The sequence below is a fragment of the Aythya fuligula genome, chromosome 1 (genome assembly GCF_009819795.1).
Source record: "Aythya fuligula isolate bAytFul2 chromosome 1, bAytFul2.pri, whole genome shotgun sequence".
In the NCBI taxonomy this organism is placed as follows: Eukaryota; Metazoa; Chordata; class Aves; order Anseriformes; family Anatidae; genus Aythya; species Aythya fuligula.
In genome coordinates this window covers 82579452-82600953 of record NC_045559.1, presented here as the reverse complement: position 1 = coordinate 82600953, position 21502 = coordinate 82579452, and the positions used below count along the sequence as shown (strand labels likewise).

General features: G+C 44.4%; 2 protein-coding genes across 2 annotated transcripts; one reads left to right on the top strand and one right to left on the bottom strand.

The window, feature by feature from the left end:
* Nucleotides 1-335: 335 nt before the first annotated feature.
* Nucleotides 336-9390, top strand: C1S (complement C1s). The gene is made up of 12 exons (XM_032199655.1): nt 336-425; nt 901-965; nt 1388-1592; nt 2870-3047; nt 3154-3279; nt 4121-4320; nt 4485-4638; nt 4895-5010; nt 5246-5324; nt 5574-5711; nt 6218-6292; nt 8144-9390. The coding sequence occupies exons 2-12, from the start codon at nt 961-963 to the stop codon at nt 8938-8940; spliced, it is 2073 nt and encodes a 690-aa protein (XP_032055546.1). The 5' UTR covers nt 336-425; nt 901-960; the 3' UTR covers nt 8941-9390.
* A 2608-nt stretch (nt 9391-11998) lies between these two features.
* C1R (complement C1r) lies at nt 11999-19177 on the bottom strand. The gene is made up of 11 exons (XM_032207907.1): nt 19120-19177; nt 18137-18365; nt 17717-17909; nt 17403-17546; nt 17061-17257; nt 16430-16577; nt 16225-16346; nt 15528-15606; nt 14958-15098; nt 13301-13375; nt 11999-13066 (listed from the first exon to the last, which is right to left on the bottom strand). Exons 1-11 carry the CDS (start codon nt 19125-19127, stop codon nt 12264-12266), a joined length of 2139 nt encoding a protein of 712 aa, XP_032063798.1. The 5' UTR covers nt 19128-19177; the 3' UTR covers nt 11999-12263.
* Nucleotides 19178-21502: the final 2325 nt, after the last annotated feature.

Below are 21502 nucleotides of genomic sequence, written 5' to 3'. Positions count from 1 at the left end.
TACACCCTTTGAATTTTGTTCATGACTTTCAAAGGGGAGGAGGGAGAGGGAGAGAGGGGACGCTGACCAAAACTCCGTTCAACTCCTTTTTTCCCCAAAGTCATCTGATTTCCCGAAAATCCGTAACACAGACCAAATCGGTGCACGCCCCCACGTAGCCTGAGCCAACGAGGTTGTGCAACTTGTTTTGGCAATTCCCCTTTCTGCCGAAAGCCGGCAAGCTTTTTTCCCCCGCATCGCATCTGGCACAGAAAACTGGAAGCTACATCGTGCTGCTAGGGGGTGCTGCGCTATTGCAGATTACAGCTCTCTTACCCAGACCACGGGCTTGGATCCTTTTGGAGGGTGTGAACAGGAAGAAAAAAAGAAAACGAGAAAAGAGAAGGCAAGAGAGAAGAAGAGCAGACACGAACTAGGGAGAGAAGGTAAATATTGCAAGCATTAGAAACGGCAAAGGAAAATATTCCTGAGTGTCGCTGACAGCTAGAAGGGTCAGTGCATGCTTCCCCCATGCCCAGGGTCTTAGTATAATTTTTGGGGTGCTGGGGAGAACGAATTGGGTACTTCGGGGGCGGGGGAGGTGCTGTCTGTCAATTTGCTGTACACCTACATGATCTTTGGAAGCGCTGATGAACATAAGGGGAGAAGGTGAGGATCAGTGACTAACAAGCTGGAGATACCTGCCCCATGTTGTCAGCACTGAGCCTAGCATCCCTCCTTGAAGCTTGGGGTTGCTGTATGCATGAAAGAGTGGTGATATAAATTCGCTTTTGAGGCAAATCATTGGTGAATTCTCCATAAGCTGGGGTGTTAGGGCCTTTGACCTGCCTAGCAGACACACAGAAACACAGGCAACGTTAATCAATCACACTGTTGTGTTGTGTTTTTTTTTTGTCCCAGACCATAACTCCAAAGTCCAAATCCTGAAAGTTTTCGGAAAGGAAGATCAGCTTTTTCCAGATGTGGTGAGTTACTGAATCTCCACGGGGAACTCCGTTTTATTAATAATTTAATTTTATGAATTAGGTGTTTTTCCTGTAGTATTGTACTGATTCTCAAATCTGAATGTATCTGTAGCCCAAGCAGCTTCCAGAACAAGGTAGTGAAGTATGGTATAGCATTTAAGATCCTTCTGTTCAATTGCTGCAGCATTACTAGTTCTTCTACAGCTGGAGAGGAGCAGAGAGCAGGATGGATAATGTAGTCCTGTTTGAAAGGCTACAGGAGAAGGATAAACCCCACACAGTCACAGCACTGGTCATTAAAACTCCAAAGCCAGGAGCCGTGCTGCATGCTACAGACAGCCAAAGACATGCCTTTTCATTAGGGACTGCGTTCATATGCAGACAGAGAAGACTTCTGCAATATCATCTTCCTCTTTTCTCAGGTACCTTATCTTCTTCTGTCTCCCTGTCTGGGCTGATGCAGCCTCCATGTATGGTGAGATCTTGTCACCCAATTATCCTCAGGTGTATCCAAATGATCTGCAGGAATCTTGGGAAATCGAGGTCCCTCCAGGATATGGCATTCACCTTTATTTCACACATATGGATATTGAGCCATCGCACAACTGCGAGTACGACTCTGTGAAGGTACTGTCCCTATTCTCATCAAGTGAGAAAAAGACAAGAAGGTGAGGTATAGCATAGATCAGCAAAGCTGTGTACAAAGCTCCGGGCTGGAAGAAGGGATACATCCTTCCTGCTGTGAGCCCAAAGAAGCCTGAATGACTGCATATCTGTGCACTAGCCATCCCTAAATTGACTTGAGTTTGCTTCCTAACTACACGAGCACTGTCTGCCAACTTAGTGTCCCGTCTATACCACCATCCTCATGTTTCTCCTATATCCTTAGGAGAAGGATATCCACTATTGCATGGCACATATCACAAGGTCGGTGAGCCATAGGTTTGAAAGCCAATTTTCGTAGAAAGGCCATTGATTTTCTGTCCATGAAATTATTCAGAATAAATCAGTGAGTGGACCTAGACAATTTAATGCAAGAGGATAATTATTGGGAATGACTGAAGTTAAAAACAATCAAGAGATCTGGGTATGGATAGTGGGTACTCAGACAAAGTGCAGTGGCCTGTTGTCAAAATCTATGCACCACAGTTTTCTTAAAACTCAGAGCTCCACTGTGCCTGCTCCATGTTGTTCTACAGGGCACAAAACATAAAGCATTTCCACACAAAAAGACCATCCCAGCTGCAATAGCTAAGTGTGAAAAGGGGCAATAAGATCAGGCGCAGCATCAGAAGGAGGCGTTGGAGAAAGACCAAGGTGGGACTGCAGGATGAATGGGCTCTGCTGAGAGATGCAATAACATGTCCTTTGCAACAAAACAACGTACCTGTTAGGATGCTCTGCAGCCTGCCAGTGATGGGTTTTGAAACAAAGCATAAAATTATTATTATTATTATCATTATCATTATTATTATTATTATTATTATTATTATTATTATTATTATTACACAAATGGGCCTGAGGAAAGGCTGTTAACAGAGAACTCTCACTTAATTTGTATCTGGAAAATGAAGACAGGTATTTCAGAGCTGGGAAGTTAGCAATAGGGAACACACCCCAAGCATCTTACAAATGACACAAAACTTGTTCTCTAGGGACTCTGTTCAGTTGAATGCTGTCTGCCCGTCTTCCAACCTTGGCCAGATCTGTGGATTACAAAGTAGTCTTGGGCCCTTCCGCTATCTGTGTGACATTGCTGTGTCCTGGGATATCTACATGGATATTGTGACAAATGCATGCAATTTAGAAGCCTTTAGTTAGCTGCTTGTAAGCTGAAAGACTCAAGCACTGGTAATTACATATATTCCAGTAACAAGATAAGACCTCTCTGCATTCTTTCACAGATCCTGTCTAGTGGCCATGTTGAAGGCGTGCTTTGTGGGCGAAAGAAACCTCGTGTCCCTGGCTCCTTGATTGTGGAGGAATTCCGTGTCCCTTATAACACCCTGACTATGACCTTCCAATCAGACTTTTCCAATGAGGAGCATTTCACTGGTTTTGCAGCCTACTATGTTGCAGTAGGTAAGGTTAAAACAGAATCTTTCCCATTTCACTTTCCCATTTTCCCCCTGCCCTTAGCTCCCATTTTACTAACATTGGCTGACATCTTTTCTTTTCACACTTGCAGACTTGGATGAGTGCACAGATTTTGTGGAGGAACCTTGCAGTCATTACTGTAATAATTATATTGGAGGTTACTTCTGTACCTGCCCACCAGAGTATTTCCTCTATGAGGATATGAAAACATGTGGAGGTGAGAGATCTACATGAACGGTGGCCAACAGCAAGAGTTAGCTTAGGCCAAGTGAGATATTGTACTTGGAAGACGTTCTCTATCAGCCTTTTCAACCAGCCATGACAGATATATTTTAAAGAAAAGTACATCCCAATGCAAATCTGAACTGGAGGTAGACTTTGTGAATTTCTATTAACATATTATTAACATTTCCATGTATTTATTTATTTATTTATTGTATCAAGAGAATCAAGAAACTATTAAATGACATTCTCTAAAGTCTGTGATGGAAACCCTTCTTAGCATACTGCTATCTGTGAATCTTTTAATTCCTGACAAAGCAGGGTAGTTCAAAGAAGATACAACAATGGCCAAGGTGCTCGTTGGCTCAAATCAAAAAATTGCAAAGTCACAAATGCGATATGTTGAAAGGGGTATAAGATGAGAACCTGCACAAGAGAGAAGAGAGCCTAAATCACAGATGGAAGGTTAAAAAACAAACAAAAACAACAACAAAAAGTGGAGGGAGAAATAGAGGATACTAAAAGAAATTATGCAAGTCTGAGCAAGATTAATGATATGCTGAAGCTGTTTGCTAGTACTGAGAACACCAAGAAGTTGTCTTCCAAATGATTGACAGGAAGTCAAGGTACCTCAGTCCACTAGAAGTTAAGGTCCCTAGCTAACTGGATAAGGAGTTGCCCTGGTGTTCAATTTCTTGGAAAGATGCAGTGTTGAGATGTGGTTAATGCAGGTGACTGGGTAGACTGGAGAAGCAGTGAAAGAAGGAAAACTTGTCTACTTCATAGGTGAACCATTTCCTTTCTGAGTCCTCACTGTGTTCCTCCCTTAATCCTAGTGAACTGCAGTGGAAATGTCTTCACTGAGTTATCAGGGGAGATTGCTAGCCCAAACTATCCCAATCAGTACCCAGAGAACTCACGGTGCGACTACCGAGTGGCTCTGAGGCCAGGCTACTTTGTGGCATTGACCATACGCAGCGAGGACTTCGACGTGGAACCAGCTGACTCAGAAGGGAGTTGCCGTGACAGCTTAACGGTAGGTGTAGGGTGGAAGACAGGATGCTCTGGGTCTCCCCTCGATGTCCTCATATTCAGAAGACTCTCTGACTGCTTAACTTTAATTTCATCTACTCTGTCTTTTGAAGTTCTTGAGAATACTTTTGGTATTTTTTCATTTATTCTTGTTTGTTATTTTCCCAGCTTGTCTCTGGAGAGAAGCGTTTTGGTCCCTATTGTGGCAACACATTCCCAGGTCCTTCTGAAATCAAGACTAGGAACAACATTCTTGACATAATCTTCCAGACAGACCAGGCAGTACAGCATAAAGGCTGGAAAATTCGCTACTATGCAGATCGTGAGTAAACACTTGTGAAAGTATTCCTTCTGCTGCTGAGTTAGGGAGACCTTGCTCCAGATCAGATTCATGGTACAACATCATGTTAACATGCTCACACGTGCTGGGTTTGCTAGTCAGAGCTGAGGAACTATTAACTAAACTGAGGGTGCCTGTTAACTAGGGGGAATAATCACTGGTAGGAAAGAAGTTGGGAACTGGAGGGAGAGTAAATCTTGAACCAGTGAATCATTGTTTTCTTCTTGTCTTTTCACAGCCATAACCTGTCCCCCAAGTGTCATCTCCAACTCTGTTGTTGACCCAAAGAAGGACAGGTATACCTTCGAGGACAGTGTGAAGGTGACCTGTGTGGAAGGCTATGAAATTGTAGTGGTAAGTTACACACAAAAGCATATACCCTCTTTGCCCCTCTCAGCAGCTTCCTGCTGCTATTTCCCATCAGGTGTCCTGAGCACCTTTGGGACTCAAAGGTTTTGCCACACCTGTAGAAAGTGGAAACTTCTTCCAGACACTGCAGCATTCTGAGAACCCTTCACTGAAGTACCCATGCCCATTTCAGGTATATTTCATGGCCAGTTACTTACATAGGTCATATTCTTTTCCCTAGAAACAAGACAGCATCAGGACATTTTACTCCAGCTGTCAGGACAATGGTGAATGGAGCAACTCCCATTTCAGCTGTATTCGTAAGTGAACTCTCTCTGTATTGTGGGAAGCAGACTGAAATGGAGTGTTTAGGCTCTAGACACGTCTTCACACTAGTAGGACAGTGAAGGACTGGGATGTAAGAATGCTGAAAGAACAAAGGAAGTAAGCATGGATGACCATACAGGGACCAGAGGAGCTGAGTAGTTCCCCATACTACAGAATAATACAGCTTGTTGGGTGGAGTGCCCCTTCAATTGTCTTTGATCATTTGTTTTTCTTCTCTACAGCTGTGAACTGTGGTGAACCACTTCCTATTGAGAATGGACAAGTTGAATATGTCTCTGAAATTCATGAGCCTCTGTACAAAGCTGCTGTCCGGTATCACTGTAATGCACCTTACTATACCCTAAAAAATGAAGGGGAAGGTAAGTATTGTGTCTGCTACATAAACAAATTTATTTGGTGAAAGGCCTAAGAAATGGTACTGGCATTGCCACGGGACTAGGATTATATCCCATCAGGTCAAGACTAGACAAAGATTCTTATTGGTGCAGGGTTGCAGGCAGTAGTTTTGTGTTGCCTTTATGTTCAATACACTGTCATATTGCCTATGGATGGGCTGTTGACCTTAGACCTACTAGCAAGTCCTATCTCCATTTGCCTGGTGTATGAACCATGGAGATTTTTGCCACACATTTCTGGTGGAGAAATAAATGACTCAAGAAGCATATTAGAGGAGGTCTCTCCAAAACAGGGGCAGAAGCACCGTGGTGGGGTTGTCAACTTCTAGAGAGATCTCAGCAATGTTTAGCAAGCTGTGCTTACTTTGGAGTTGAGAAGGTTAATACATCATCTTATACAGTAACACTGTCTACCCTCTCTTCATCTCAATTGTATACTTCTTGCACTCTTTTTTCTTGTGTTTTCCAAGTGGTGTATGAATGCTCAGCCAGTGGACAATGGATCAACAAAGAAATGGGAACCGAGCTACCAAAATGTGTTGCAGGTACTATCAAAATCTGTGCATATATGCATGTAGTATGTGAAGACTACTACTTCATTAATTTTTTGTTCCTGCACCTGTTTTCCCTCCTTCAAGTGTGCACATTCTCAAGTTGTTCGGTGCTTTAGATCTCTGACAGTTTTGAAGGTATCAAAAAGGTTTAGGGGTCAAAAGAGATGTCCAACAATGTCAGACCTTTCTTTCTTCAGTCATTCCTAAGCTACACTGAGAGCTGTAGCTTCTCTTCAAACCCTCCCTGGGTTCAGCTGTCCATTGAGCACTAATGATGCAGCACTACAAGGAAAAGACTTACAATGCTTTCACTTGAGGCCTAAATGCTTAAAAGAGCACATGTCCTTCAGTATTTAGTAGCACTCAGTGGGTCTGAATACTTAAGCAATATCCCTGTCCAGTACTTTCTCACCCTCTCTTTGTACATATGAGGGAAATTGAGGAGGAAAGTGCATGGGTACTACTGCTCCTGACTGCTGGTAGTTATAGCTGGGGCTTAACTTCCAGCTCATAAAGAGGATTTAAAATCTTATATATTCTGGACACTGTTTATCAGTTTATCAACCACTCTTAGAGGAGGCGGCATCCCTACTGCTATTTGTATGTGATGCGTTTTTGCTACTCCAAACCCCCAAAACCTCATGGGCATTTTAAAGTACAAGACTCAGCTGAATGTGACTTGGACTATGACAGCGCATAGTGCAAAAGACAAATTGAAAAATGAAACTCAGGGAGTTTGCAACCTAAAAGGGGGTTACAAAGGGTGTGAAGACAGACTTTTTTTAGAAGGACACGGTGATATAAGTGGCAATGAGCACAAGTTGCAATGAAGTAAATTTTGACCATATTTAAGGTAAAATGTTCCCCCAAAGCACAAGAACTGTTGGCCAGAGTGGCTTGGTAATAACCATCGTTGGAGATACTCACAAGCCACTTTGGCAAACCCCCTGAGCAACCTGGTTTACAGATAGGATGGTGGGGGAAGGGCAGTTAGGGATGAGCAGGGGGTTAAACTAGAGACATTGAGAGGTCCCTTCTTCTTCTTCATTTAAGTTGGAAGCTACCTACCAGCTATAATTCTTTGATCTCTGTTAATATGACACAGAGTTCAATGTAAATCAGCAGATGTGTAAAGCAATCAGTTTCCTAGCTATGTAAGAATAATCAGCCTTATTCTTGCCCTTATGCTCACCTTCTGCAAGACCTTATAGAACATTTTACTCAAAAAGCACAGATCACCTCTGCACCAACAAGACTCACAGATAGGATCTCCTTTGAACCCTTGCTTAAGATTTGACACACTAAAAGAATATAGAGAGAAAATGGTAAAACTTCAATAACAAATTTGAGCACTTAAACTGAGACTATCTGTAGTTCCCCCTCCCTCCCCAAAAAATCATTTTAAATAGTAGTGTCATAGCTCTGAGAACTTAAACAAATATTTTTTTCTAATATTTTAAAATTATTTACCTATACCTATGGAATGTAACTCAGCAAAATAAAAATGCTAAGTAGAGTGCAATGAAATTGTGAGCTTTGGCATACCCAACCCTTGCTGTTTGACAACGGTGTGAATATTTGACTTTCCAGACCAAGAATTTGAGAACAACCATTTTCAGCCTCAATTGAATGTTCATAGGATTTTTGCTTGTATTTTCTTGAATTTCTCTGTAAATGTTTGTTGCAAATTCTATGACAGAATATAAACAAAGACTACACAGCATCAGAATAATTTAGAAGACAGAGGAAGGAGGAGACTGGGCTTTTTAGTAGTGCCAAAGAAAACCTATTTGTAACTGCTAATTTTCTCATCTGGTTCCTCTCTTTTCCTTTTCCTTCTAGTCTGTGGGGTGCCCAGTAATCCCGTCCGAGAGACAGCAAAGATTTTTGGAGGCACTCGTGCAGAAAAGGGCAACTTTCCCTGGCAGGTGTATTTTGATCACCCAAGAGGAGCTGGTGTGCTTATTTCTGAAAGATGGGTGATGACTGCAGCTCATGTGCTGGAGGGATTTGACAAGCCTGACATGTTTATTGGTGTAATCAATGTCGGTAGAGAATCTTTGTACCGGGATGCCCAGCAGCTGGTTGCAGAGGCTTCGTTCATCCATCCGGGCTGGAAGAAGCTGTCCAAAGACACCTACAGGACCGATTTTGATAATGATATTGCACTACTGAAGCTGAAGGATCCCGTGAAGATGGGCCCAAACATCTCGCCCCTCTGTCTTCCTGGTAAATCACCTGAATATGAGCTACAAAAAGGGACTCTAGGCTATATAGCTGGCTGGGGACAGAAAGAGAGAGGAAGACTACCTATTTATCTTTGGAAGGCTCAGATTCCTGTGGTGGACATGGACAAGTGCCGTTCTGTGAAGCCAGAGGGCCCTGCTGATTCCAGTGCTTACCGATTCACTGACAACATGATCTGTGCTGGTGGTGACAAGGACAGCTGTAAGGGGGATAGTGGTGGAGCCTACTCCATCCAAGATCCTCTGGATAATAGCCGGTACTATGTGGCTGGGCTGATCTCCTGGGGACCAAGATGTGGCACCTTTGGTCTTTACACCAAGGTAGTACGTTACCTGGACTGGATTACAGAGACCATGAGTAAGCATGAGAATACAGAAGCTTTACAGGATTAGCTCTTTCTCCCTTTATCGCAGTCACGCTTCCGAAATGTGATCGTCACCTGTTCTGGTAGGAAGGCTGGCTACAATCCTGTTCAATTTTGTGTATAACAGGACAACTCATTGTGTCTGTGCTGAGTGGGGAGTCAGGAATATGTATTGGTTTTCCCCACTGTCATCGTGACTGGGAAAGGAATTTCTCTTACTTCTTCCACTCATAATAACATAACATGAAGATGCTATTCTGCATAAGGAGCCTCCTTCTTCTGCTTCCTCTCATTTCTTCTATCCCATTTTTTCCCGCTTGGAGAAGAACTACTCATGCCCTACCTGACAGGGAGATTACGATGAAGACGAGAGAGAATAATTGTTGGTTTCCAGGATAGGTTCAAAGCCTGGTTTCTGATTCCTTTATTTCCTGTATTGTTCAGAATATCTAACAGCATTAAAGAATGTCCAAATTTGCTTCCCATGTGTGTATTGTCTTATTCTCAGTCTAGACCTATTTCTCATTGAAACTCACTTAATTAAGAGTCCAGTCACATGTTGAACCAACATGCTGACAGCTTTTGGCAAGCTGTAACTTCTGCTACCTTACTCCTCTACCTGAGTCTTTAAGAAGTTTTTCTGAGCTGGTTGCAGCTCATTAACCAACCATTACCAGCATCAAGGGCTTCAGGTTTCTGAATCAAGCTAAGCATAAGATATTCAAAGTTCATTCAACTGGAACAAGTGCTACAAAAGACTGGGGAATCTCTGTCCCTGGATATCTTCAGAACTTGCCCAGGCAAGGCCCTGAAGCTCTGAAGTTGTTCTTACTGTCAGCACAGGATTGGATTGGAGACCTCCTCTTCCAGCCTAAATTTTTATGAGTCTAGGAAATAGTGAGGAGGATGTGTGCAACTCTTGGGATACTTGATATAGAATCTTGCATTCAACTCAGACACCTTAAATTTCTTAATACATGTAACAAGCAAAATGTTAGGTAGGTGGGCTCATCTCAGCTTTCATCTTTTGGAGCACAAAAGGGAATTGTCCATCCTGGACAATTCAGGCTGTAGTCTTAGCCCATGTTGGGGATTCTGGTTGATCGCAAGTTGAACACGAATCAACAGTGTCCTCTGGCAGCCAAAAAGATCAAGATTATCCTGGGGTTCATCAAGCACATTGTTGTTGCTAGCTGATTGAGACAAGTGATTGTTCCATTCTGCTCTGCACTGGTGCGGCCTCACCTCAAGTACTGTATGCAGTTTGGGGCACCACAACATAAGAAAGACATAAAACTATTAGAGAGTGCCCAAAGGAGGGCAACAAAGATGGTGAAGAGTCTAGAGGGGAAGACATATGAATAGTGGCTGAGGTCCCCGGGTTTGCTCAGCCCTGAGCAGAGCAGGCTGAGGGGAGGCCTCATGGCGGCCTGCAGCTCCCTCACGAGGGAAGTGGAGGGGCAGGCGCTGAGCTCTGCTCTCTGGGGACAGCGACAGGACCCGAGGGGACGGCACGGAGCTGGGACAGGGGAGGGTCAGACTGGGGGTTAGGGAAAGGTTCTGCACCTAATAATAGCCTAAGAAATAGCCCAATAATGTACAATACTGGAAAATTTAATCCAGTAGAAGCTCTGAAAAAATGACCTTCAGTCTAAGGTATGACATTTTCTTAGCTTCTATGACTACAAAACCACTCAGGCAAGCAACACTGCATGATTACTCCCTAGCCCACTGATTAACTCCAATCTTTTTGGAAAAGGACAAGAAGACAAAGTGCTGAAATCAATTCAGGAGAGCAGAGGAGAAGACAAAAAGAAGTGTGGTTGAATGATCCAGGAGCAGGAAACAGGAAAGAAACCTATTTAGCTGGGATTGCTATTCCTATGAGAGTCACAGTTTCTATAGAGACTTGGGGAAATTGTATATTTTCCATGCCTCAGATCCCAAATTTTCTTAGCCTATTGCAAAGCAGGAGATTCTTAAGATGTCTTCTCATATTTTTTCCCAATTTTTACATGGACTGAAGAGTTGAATATATTGATGGTTTTGTCACTTGAACTCACAGAGCATCCCATAAATTCTGTTCCTGGAATATGGAATACCCACAACTGTATATGCCTCAGTCTCCCTTCTTACCCCAATGACTGTGGTTTATCCTTTGCTCCTGTGCAACTGGACACCTTATGTTTACATGCTCTTGCTCCCTTTTGCCCATACAAATCGCAAAATCAACAGAGTACGGACTCCTGGAGATCACAGGTGAATTTATATAAGGTGTGAATATCATAGATCACTCCCCACAGTATATTATCTTAAAATCAAATGAGACATCCTGACGCTGGAGAAGATCTGGAGGTGGATCTCACAGAAAACAGAGTGAGAAGGCAACTATGACCTCACAGGGTTCCTCTGTCAGAATAAAAAGGTAGGGCATTCTGCAGTAGCAAAACTAGTTAAGACACAACTGCAGAGAATACCCACAACAGTAGACACATCCCTCTGAGTCAGTCGGTTTAGAGCTACTGTCCTGCAGTCAGAGCTTTATTCCATATAGCATAAAAAACCCATTGGCAAATTCTGATCAGGAAATGTTCCTTGGATCTTTTCTCCACAAGACTGATTGTTGTATTCCTTGCCTTTTGAATGTGGCATTACACAGATGACTTTTTCCTCCCTTGGGGCCATTTAGCGTTTCAGACCGGGTAAGATAATGGTAGCTTTGTGAGAGATGAGTAACTGCCACTTGCCTTTGCACAGCTGGAAACACGATAGCGGTAGATAGAGCAATCCCTATATAGATAAAGTCCATAAGTTGCTCTCAGTTATGGGGAATATTTAGTAGCTGTAAAAACCAAAGACAGAAAAGCATAACACACCTGGTTTCTCCAGCAATTATTTTAATATTCATAGAATCTTACTGTTGCCAATGGGCATATACACACTGTACTCAGCACAAAGCACCACAGCCTTCAAGAAGGTTTGCTGCACTACAAACTTCCCACACAATGGGGACTACAGATGTAGACTGCAGTAGTCTGATGATATTGCCAGCACTTCACACAATAGCATGTTTGCTGTCATGAGATTTCTGATATTAAAGCTTCATCCAACAATAAGATTGCTTTTGGAAGAACTGGAACACCCACAAACTGCTAATGGGACACACCCTTTGGTAACAGTGTTACCAAGAATTTGCCAAACAATATGTTGGCTTTCAGAAGTGCTCATGATGAAGGTTACATGGTCTCTGTGTTTGAAAAGCCTTTAGGACATCATTGAAAGCTTTGGATATGATTTGCTGTGTCTGGAAATCTATACGGTATCAGTGATTCTTCAGCTACACAGGAATATTTAGATTGTATCATCCCTTATTATCCCTTTGATCCAGTCCACATAGTTGAGGATCTTGGTGTAGAAGCCATACCCTTGGGCACAGCCAATACCCCAAGAAACGACCCCCGTAGCCACCCAGCGTCCACTTCCTGAGTCTAGCACTGTGAAGACACTCCCACTGTCCCCCTGGCAGGTATCCCGCTTGACTGTGAGGAAGCCAGCACAGAACATATTCTCAGAGAAAACCATAGGCATCCGTCCACTCTTACTATCCAGCCAGCTCTGGCACTTCTCCCGGGAAACAGCTGGTAGGTTCACGTACTTCAAGTGATTTGAAAGAAAGTTTTTCTCCACACCAAAGCCGCTCACGTAGCCCATATGCCCATCCATGTAGAAAGTGGTGTTGGTAGTATCTGGGAGACAGATGGGCAGTACGTCAGGGCCCAGGGTTACCGGGTGCTTCAGCTCTAGCAGTGCTATGTCTCCGTTGAAGTTGTGCTCATCTTTAGGGTTGTAATCTGGATGGATAAAGATCCTGCGCACAGGGTGGTTACCCATCTTGTGGAGCTCATCTACGTCCGTGTGGCCGAGGAAAACATTAGCCTCCTCTGCTAGCTGGTCTAGGCTTATGTCGTTTCCTCCTGACGCTTTGGGCAAGATGGTGTGGGCAGCAGTCAAGATCCAGCGATCGCCCAGGAGTGCTCCACCTCCACGTCCATGGATGCCAGTCAGAGCCTGCCAAGGGAAACTGCCTCTCTTTGCTTGCTTGCCGCCCAAGATCCGCTGGATTTCAGCAACAGGATGGTTTGGCTTCCCACACACTGTAGAGAGAGACAAGGAGATCATGACATCCTTCGTTGTCCTGGCTTGTCTCTCTCCTTCCTATACCACCACTGTTCCACATCACCTTACTTTTGCCTCCCTGGATGAATTTCCCTGTCCTTCCTCACTGACAACATTATCCTCACTCTCCTTCCTGCATGTTGTCCCTGCTTGGTATTGATGATAAGTATGGATTAGTAAAAACCAGTCAAAAATCATAGTTTTTTACTAACCTGGCAAGCAGGCAGGAATCCTCCCCTGGCCGGCTTGATCCACCCAGGTTCCCTCAGGAGAGCAGGTGAACCTGCCTGTAGGATGAGACAGGAGTGAATGAGGCCCAGCCCTGTCACCACAGGGTGGGAAGAATGAAGGGGTTCCTCTCTTCAAGGTGTCCCACTCAGCCCTAAGATCCCAGAGGCACCCTTTCCCAGGAAAAGCTGCCTGTGGTGTAGTCTGAAACGTGTCCATATGGAAGAGCCTGTGTATCTCAAAGCACTTCATTTCCAAGTGAAGAACAGGAAAGTTCAGGCACCGCTTCTAGAGACGTAATGCCTAAAAAGCCAGCTGAGTGAACTTCATGTGCTTACAGAGCACTGTTTGACCTTATCTAGCCCAAAGAAGGGAGAGAAGTAGAGACGTGGATTTCAGATTCAAGTCTCTGGTTGCTGCTGTTTGCAAGAATAGGATAGAGTGTTTTGTTCCAGAACCAGGAAAAATATTAATCTGTTAGGGTACACAATCAGTAGCTTCTTCTGAGGCAGTATTGCAGGTCAGCTAACTTGCAGGTCATCTCTCAAAGCAAATTCCACAACCTCCAAAATTATTGCTTTTCTTAGAAAGTTTGTGTCAGTGACTAAAAATAATTTATATGCCATTTATACAATGTTTACTGTATTAAATGTTTCCAAGAAACTCTTTGCTGCTCTCTTTGAAAATTGACTAAACCACAATCACTTTTTATCAGAATTTTACACGTGCTAGTGCTGATATTTACTTGCTCCTGTTCAGATTGAGCTCTGACTCTATAGTAAGGAGTTAAACTCGGGTGCAAAACTAATCAAATTCAACATTAGTACCAAATTAAAGCACCCCTCAGCTGCTTGATCCTGACCCCAATGCCAGTGTGCAGCTCCCTGAGGCATGCTGCACAACTGTTTGTGAGTCTGTGCTGGCAACCATATCCAGGAACTGAATCAGGTTAAAAATTTACTTCTTTTGTGTTTGTGTGTGTGGAGGCTACAAGAGCAGTCAGGGTGAGGAAATCATGAACTTTTTATACTTTTCCTGTAACCTAAGCTCTTGTGTCATCAAATCATGTCTCAGGTGCAAAAAGAAGGTAAGTGAATGGTTTTGAATATTGCCTTAACTTTCCTGACATTCTACATAAAAATAGATTTTTCTGCATGTATGTTATTAAGTCCCTAGATGTCTCTACTGTTGGACAATTTTCCAGAGAGAGTAAACAGCATTACAGTGGAGTGGAGTTTGAGTTTATTTATTTGTATCTGTAGCAATTTGGACTTCTGTGATCAAGTTTCAGCATATTATTGATTACCTCAAGCTTCAGTGAAAGAATGAAATCCACCAGAGAAAAATAAATCATGACTATAGATGGCTAATATGAGAATCATGACTAGGACCTTCCACAAAAGTTAACAAGAGCCTGGAGGAGAGATGTAAAGGTCTCTAGGAATGAAGCAGGGTAGGAATGGGCTGAGACAGCAAGCCTCAGAACCTATGCTGCAGAGCCAAGGAAAGGTTGGGAGAGTCTTTTCAGGAGGAAAGCAAGAGCCCTAAGCCTGGGGAGCAGAGATTAGGACAATTCTAACTGGATATCTGAGCAGGCTTTTCATTAACATATTTCATTATCTGTGTGGGATTGGGACTCACCACCTCCTCCTCTGGTGACAATGTGGTAATATGGCTCATTGCACTGGTACTCGATCACTGACTGGTAGTTGTTGTTTGCAGGTTTGTTAACATAGTTGAATACCCCATTGGTCAATTCTGCAGGATTGTCACATTTCACAACTACAAAAAAAAAAAAAAAAAAAAAAAAAAAAGATGAAACAAAGACAGACTTAATACCTGCAGGTTTAGGCTTGACTTGGATTGTGGCCATGATATGAAGGATGGAAAGGACCAGTTAGTACAGGGGGCAGTGAGTGGCTTTTCCAAAATGGATCCCAAACTGGGATCTTTTGCTTTTAAATGTTATGCGTTGACTTTTTTTTGTGTGTGTGTTATGTTATGCATTTTTGAAAGGGAGGGAAAACTCAAGTTTTTGCAAGCAGGAGGTGTAACAAAAGTTAATAGTGGACTAGATAACCTTCACAGATCCTTCCAATCAGAATGAGTCTCTGTCTGAAGACAAATTGTGTCTCTGAGGCTGAACACCCCCATGTACTTGGGAGAACAATGCACAGCAAGGGGGACCACCCCAGTTCCCAGCTCACTCACTTTCGCAGCGGGGCATGGATTGATGCCATGTTCCATCAGCCTGGCAGACAGCAGTGAAGGACAGCAGTTTCTGGCTGCCCTGCATGGAAGAGAAACAAACAAACAAAATATTGCTGGCTGTGCAGAGCCTTATATTCCCTTCTCCACGTAGATATATTATCCTATCTGTCCATCTTCCCATTGCTGTCCAAGAGTTTCCCTGCAGCAAACTGTTCCAGTTGCTGGCCTCTCCCTTTGCTGCCTTTCCTCCATCCTGTGTTTGCCACAGGCTACAAATTATTCATAGTAACCCAAGGTATAAGCAGCCAGCAACCCTAAAAACGTGACAGGTCTGGGGTGCTACCCAGTCCTGGCATTGGGACGAGTAGGGAGGCAGGTAGCATTTTCTGCTTCCAGTCTGATTTCATATCCTTCCAAAGAGAGACTCTTGCTTACAAATATTTCTTGGGATCTTTGTTCTTTCATCTACCAGGGCTTGCCTCTTTGTGGGAAAGTAAATGCACAAAGAAGGGGGCTAGGAAAAGAGAAAACACTGGGAAAAAAAAAAAAAAAAAAAGCCTGAATAGGCAAGGGGAAACAGAAACCGAAAGATTGCCGGGAGTGAAATCTCCAAAGAAAATTTTACTGGAAGTTAAGGACTTGCTCAGACTGAAGAGATGCCAGGAAATGGCTGAAGGGAGTGGAGAAGGGGTCTTACCTTCATCAGGTTATAGCCAGTCTTGCAGGTGACGATGAAATAGTCCTGATATCGATACACAGGCTGCAGGTCTCTGATGACAGTAAACTGATCCAGTGGGACAGGCTGCGGGCACCGTATTTCTGTTAGAAAATGGGGTGAGGTGAGTGGGTGTTAACAAATGCTGTACATAGGCTGTAGTAGTCTCTGGAGAAGAACATCTTACTCTCTGAGGTGTAGTGGATCTTCCAGCCACGGCTGAACCCTGACTCGTCGGTGAGGAAGAGTATGTCCACCTCATTGCTTTTGGTTTCAATGCTGCCGGGCGACTCCTTGCCACAGAATTCACCGATCTCTCTCCCTTGTGCTTGGATCTGGTGATGAAGACATGTATCACGGGGACAGAAAAATACACAGCTTTGCTCTGGTTCCCCTCTCTCAATCCAGACTAAGTTTGCCAAAGCGCCCGTGGTGGTGGACAGGGCTGTCTGTCTGACTCATCTTTGTTGATGTCTGCACTGTCAGATCAGAACAAAGGACTGACCTACCACAAGCTCTGCTTCTCCTCTGTCATGGCAATCAGAGCCCTTTGAATCCTGAGACTAAAGCAAAGGAAGATAAAACTGGAAGAAGGGTGATATTTTTGGCTCCCAGGAGCCTGTGACCTAGGGCCTCTTGATCTCAGGACAATGGCAATTAAGTGAGCTGAGGGAGGGACAAGGGAACAGATTAGTTTCTCATTCTGGGGCATTCTTCTTGTATTGATCCTAAATTTCTTGTGCCAGTAGTGGTGGTCTCACAGTTCCTGCCCAGGCCTGGCAGCAGGGCTGGAAGGTGGGTTTGCTAATGACCAGTACCTTGAGCTGATCGTAAGGACAATGAACTTGCTGGTGGTCATCAATCTCAAAGGGTTTCAGGAACTTCAGGATGATAGACAGGCCTTTTTCCAGGCGGATGCTGTAGTTACATCGGAGGTCTTCAGGATAGGGCTGGGGATACTCAGGGCTGCTCAGGTACCCAGATGGCTCTGTGTACAACTCACTGCTGCACTCCACTGGGGTAGGGGAAGAAAACAGATTTAACAATGTGGGGCTGTACCACCTGCTGCCCTGTTAATTGCATCCCCACCCTTCCTGGCTGTAGGGGTCCTGCCCTGGAACCCTCCTTAGTCCATCTGATCTTTCAAGCTTTCAGTTTACCTTTGCAAGAGTGGCGGTCACTTTGGAGCTGGTAGCCAGGCCGGCAAGAACAGAAGTAGCCGCCCACGTAGTTGTGGCAAATGTGCTGACACCGAGGCCCCTCACTGTCCTCAGCAGCATTGTTAGGGTCACATTCATCCAGATCTGAAAAGATAAGAGATGCTGGGATAAGGGGGGTGAAGTGTCAAAGCTATCTGCTGGACACTGAAAGGACACAGAGATCCATATCCTTGCTCAAGGCTTCTCTTGATTTGCCTGTCAGGGAGGGAAATTAGTAGGACCCACATAGGCATGATAAGGTATCTCCTACTCACCCACAGCTTGGTAATAGGCAAGGAAGCCTCTGTAGCGAATGACTGTGCCATTGTCTTCATTGGAGAAATCAGAGTGAAACTCCACATGCATTCTGTTTCCCTGAGATATAAACTTCTTTCTTCCCGGGTGATTGCCTGTGGTTGACCCAAGCTGTCCACAGTATCGGCCCAAGTTCTTCTTGTCTGCTTTGATCTGTCAGAGTTAAGGGGAAATCTCTGTAGCCTCAGAAGAATCTTCTCTATGCATCGATATTACCCAGCCACAACTGCCTCCTTCCCCGGTTACCACCTTTAGCTCCCTCCTTCTGTGGGAAGCATGAGAGGAGGCTTTGTGAATGAGCAGATGAGCAGTGGTTTCGTGCAGGTGTCACTAGACTCCCACTTCTATCTCCCCACTGGCCCAGGGATCTATCCACATACCTTAACATAGTCATAGAAGCAGGACTCAGATGGCTCCAGGTCAAAGTATCTGAAGGTCAGCTTCACCACATAGCCTTTTGGGACGATGATATCCCAGCTGCTGATGTTATTGTTGGGGTATGGCTTGGGATAATTTGGGGATCGGATTTCCCCAAAAAGTTTTCTTGGCACTGGACTGGAACTGGTCACTCCAAAAAAGAGGATGGCCCACAGGAGAAAAGGACTGTGCCTGTAAACATGGCAACTACATCATGACATAGCACAAAACTCAGTCATCTGAAATCGGGGGAGACTTCGCAAGTGACTTGCACACTGCCTAGCAGAATGCAAAAACATGGGAGGCCTAGCTGCAGGTCCAGATTTTGGCTTGGATCGCTCAGGATCACTGAAATGAAGACAACAGCACGTAATTCCAGTAAGGCTCTGCGATCTAAGCCAAAGAGATTCATCAGCCCAAGAAGCAGTTTGAAGAAACGTAGCTGATTTCCTTGAGCAATTGCTGTTTCTTGCCACCAGTCATGGGGCTCAGTTTCTTGGAACCAGCAAAAGTGTGGTTCCCCTTGGCTCTGGGCCAGTGGGTCATTTCTGATTACTAATAGATAGCTTAGGGTCTTTGCCCAGTTAACTTGGTCAGGGTCTGAAGGTCTCAAGCTCAGTTTGCTAAGGAGCAATACTACCCGGTCATGCCTGAGCCCCCCTTCTTCAAAAATTGGCTTTCATCTTTTTTTCTCAGCCCGCAGACCTTCCCTCTCCCTCTCTGGGGAGCAGGACTATGTGCTCCTCCAAAACATGCTCATTGCTCAGACCTCATGAAAAGACTGGCCAAGAAGATCCTAAACTGTACGTGCTAGCAAAGTTTTAATGGAGAGCTAGTGAGCATGTGTTTAGCCTTTCTGACCTCCTTCCTGGAACAGTCTGATCATCCAGCTCCCTCCCGGAAAGATGTCACCGTGTGTCCCCCTTCCCCAGCTGGCCACACTCACATCTCCATGCGCTCCTCCGGGGTGCTCACAGCTCTCCCGTCCTGCCTGCTGTCCGGGCCGGAGCTCCGAGCGGCTGCAAGCCCTTCGCCCCGACAGATGTGGGAAGAGGCAGAGGGTGGGAAGAGAAAAGTCGGAATGCACACAGCCTGGACGGGACGAGGCTCTCTTATCCCGGAGCCTGCTGCCCTCTGCTGCTGAATTGCTGTAGCTCGGGTGCGGGCACCGACCTGGGAAACATTCAGCGGGCTTTTGGGGGCTGTTAAATCCCGGCCAGGCAGATGCCATCCTTCCCTTCTACAGAAAAGGGCGGAAAAATGATTACCGGAGACCTTTGGCGATGACTTTATCTGCATCCTAGCAGCTGCTGAGAGTTTGTTTGCTCCTAAAGATGCCGTCCTATAGCCTCTCCCACTCCTTCTTGGAAGTCTTCTGACATAAGAAGTCTAGAAATTATAGTACTAACAAATTGTTTAATTTAAACAATTTCTGGTTTGCTGAAGAGTGCTTCATTTATTTTTATTTATTTATTTATTTATTTTAACTTTTTGTGATGGGAACTGGTAGCTTCTTCAGGGAAAGCAAGAAACTTCAGACTTTTGAGCTGAATAGGTATGAATAGAAATGAACAGAATTATAAACCTTCTGATAACAAGTCCTTTTTCAAGGCCTCTTTGCTGCATGTTCTGCAAAAGCCTGAAGCATGTTTAGGAGAAACAAGATAGATAAGGCCTTAATTATTTAACGAGGGAATGAGAAAAGATAGCAATTTACAAACACATTTCAGGCTTTTATCAGGACAGTGCCCAAGCCCTGTACTGTGTGCCACCAACTTCATGAAGTTTAAAATTTCATGGCTTTCAGATTTTGGAGTAACAGGTAAAACAGCATTCTAGTGTTTTTCCTTAGAATTACAGATACAGAGAAGTTAATGACAATCTTGCTTTGAAATTATAGGGAATAATCCACAGCTACAAAAACATATTGAATATGGGTATGAAAATAGTGTTAAAAAGAATGAAGATTTTTTTCCCCAGGATATTTATGGAAGTGTATTGAAGACTCAAAAAACTGTTCATCAAAATGTCCTTGAGTTATTATCTGGAAAAGAGCACATAAACATGTAATTAGTGCTCCTGCAATAGTGCATGGCCTCACACATCAGAATTAAGATTAAGCAGGGGATGTTACATTGATACTTCCTGGTTTCTGAATATATCCCCTGCCTGATGAACAACTCTTGGGCAGCCTCACTTCTGTGCTGCACTAGAGCAGGTTCTTGTGGCTTACTGTCCCACCAGAAGGGAAGCTTTTACTCAGAGACCACCATTTCTGAAAAGAAGCTGAGAAGCACTAGAAACTACTGAGAGATGTGTTACCAACAGGTTGCTGGTGGGAAGAGGGTGTTCACGTGCAAAGAATAGATGGGCAGAAGTGTTTTAGGATCATTTTTAAGGAAGCTGATCATTTCAGTGTGTTCTTGACAGGAATCTTACATCCAAGGGGCACTACTAGGAGTTCCCGGTGGCACTTTCATGTCAAATATCCCATGTGTTTGCTGCCCTCCACCCTGGTGACACCATCTGGAGTACTAGGAGAGCAGTTCAGCTGACAAAGCAAGGGTGGATAGCTTGAGACGCGTCCATCTGGAGCAGCCAGACACATGCCCCATAGGCCTGCCTGTTTTGGCCAGCTTTTGGTGCAGAGCCTGAAATTAGCTGTTGATTGCACAGCCCAGAGGATATCAGGTTTGGATGTGGTGAAGTGAGCTTGGTGTTGAGGATCAGAATCAGCTCAGAAGGACTCCTTGTATGCAATGCAGGAGCTTGACAAAGGGTCTGTATTTTCAAGGGCTATGCTTTAGGAGCTTGAAAAAGGGCCTGTATTATTTCTCATCTTGAAAAGGGCCTGTATTTTCAAAACCTGCCTACTTCATGGCTCTTTGAGTGCCAGTAGCTATGTATTTCTGAGTAGTGAACATTTCAATCTTTTGTTTGGGGGAAACCCCAAGTTTCTTTCAGAAAGAACTCCCCGAGGGCTTTTGGGTGACATTGGTAGCAGGGTGATGGTTGGATCAGATGATCTTGAAGCTCTTTTCCAACCTTAATAATTCTATAGGTGCAGGTATGTGATTTTTTTTCCTGTCTTTGCACATCCCATCAGTTGTCCTCACTAAAGGACACCTCTGTCTCTGGCACTGGTCCCTCTTTTCAGGGGACCTCACCTCCTTTGATTCTCTCCCTCAGTCTCTGGATGCAGAGAGGAGCTGTGGAGTGATGAGAGCCAAGGGGGGCAGTGCATGGGGTACTGGGACTAGAGGCAGTGGTTTCTTACACCTGGAGGTCAGCCCGAGCCTCCCTCCCCCTATATATTTTCTCGAGTGCAG

Excerpts from the sequence above, each read along its gene's own strand:
- C1R (XM_032207907.1), bottom strand. Across the intron at positions 16,347-16,429 it reads GATCCACTACACCTCAGAGA|AAATACGGTGCCCGCAGCCT; the intron begins GTAAGATGTTCT and ends ATTTTCTAACAG. Across the intron at positions 13,067-13,300 it reads GATTCCTGCCTGCTTGCCAG|TGTGTGGGAAGCCAAACCAT; the intron begins GTTAGTAAAAAA and ends CTCTCTCTACAG.
- C1S (XM_032199655.1), top strand. Across the intron at positions 5,325-5,573 it reads CTCCCATTTCAGCTGTATTC|CTGTGAACTGTGGTGAACCA; the intron begins GTAAGTGAACTC and ends TCTTCTCTACAG. Across the intron at positions 6,293-8,143 it reads GCTACCAAAATGTGTTGCAG|TCTGTGGGGTGCCCAGTAAT; the intron begins GTACTATCAAAA and ends TTTTCCTTCTAG.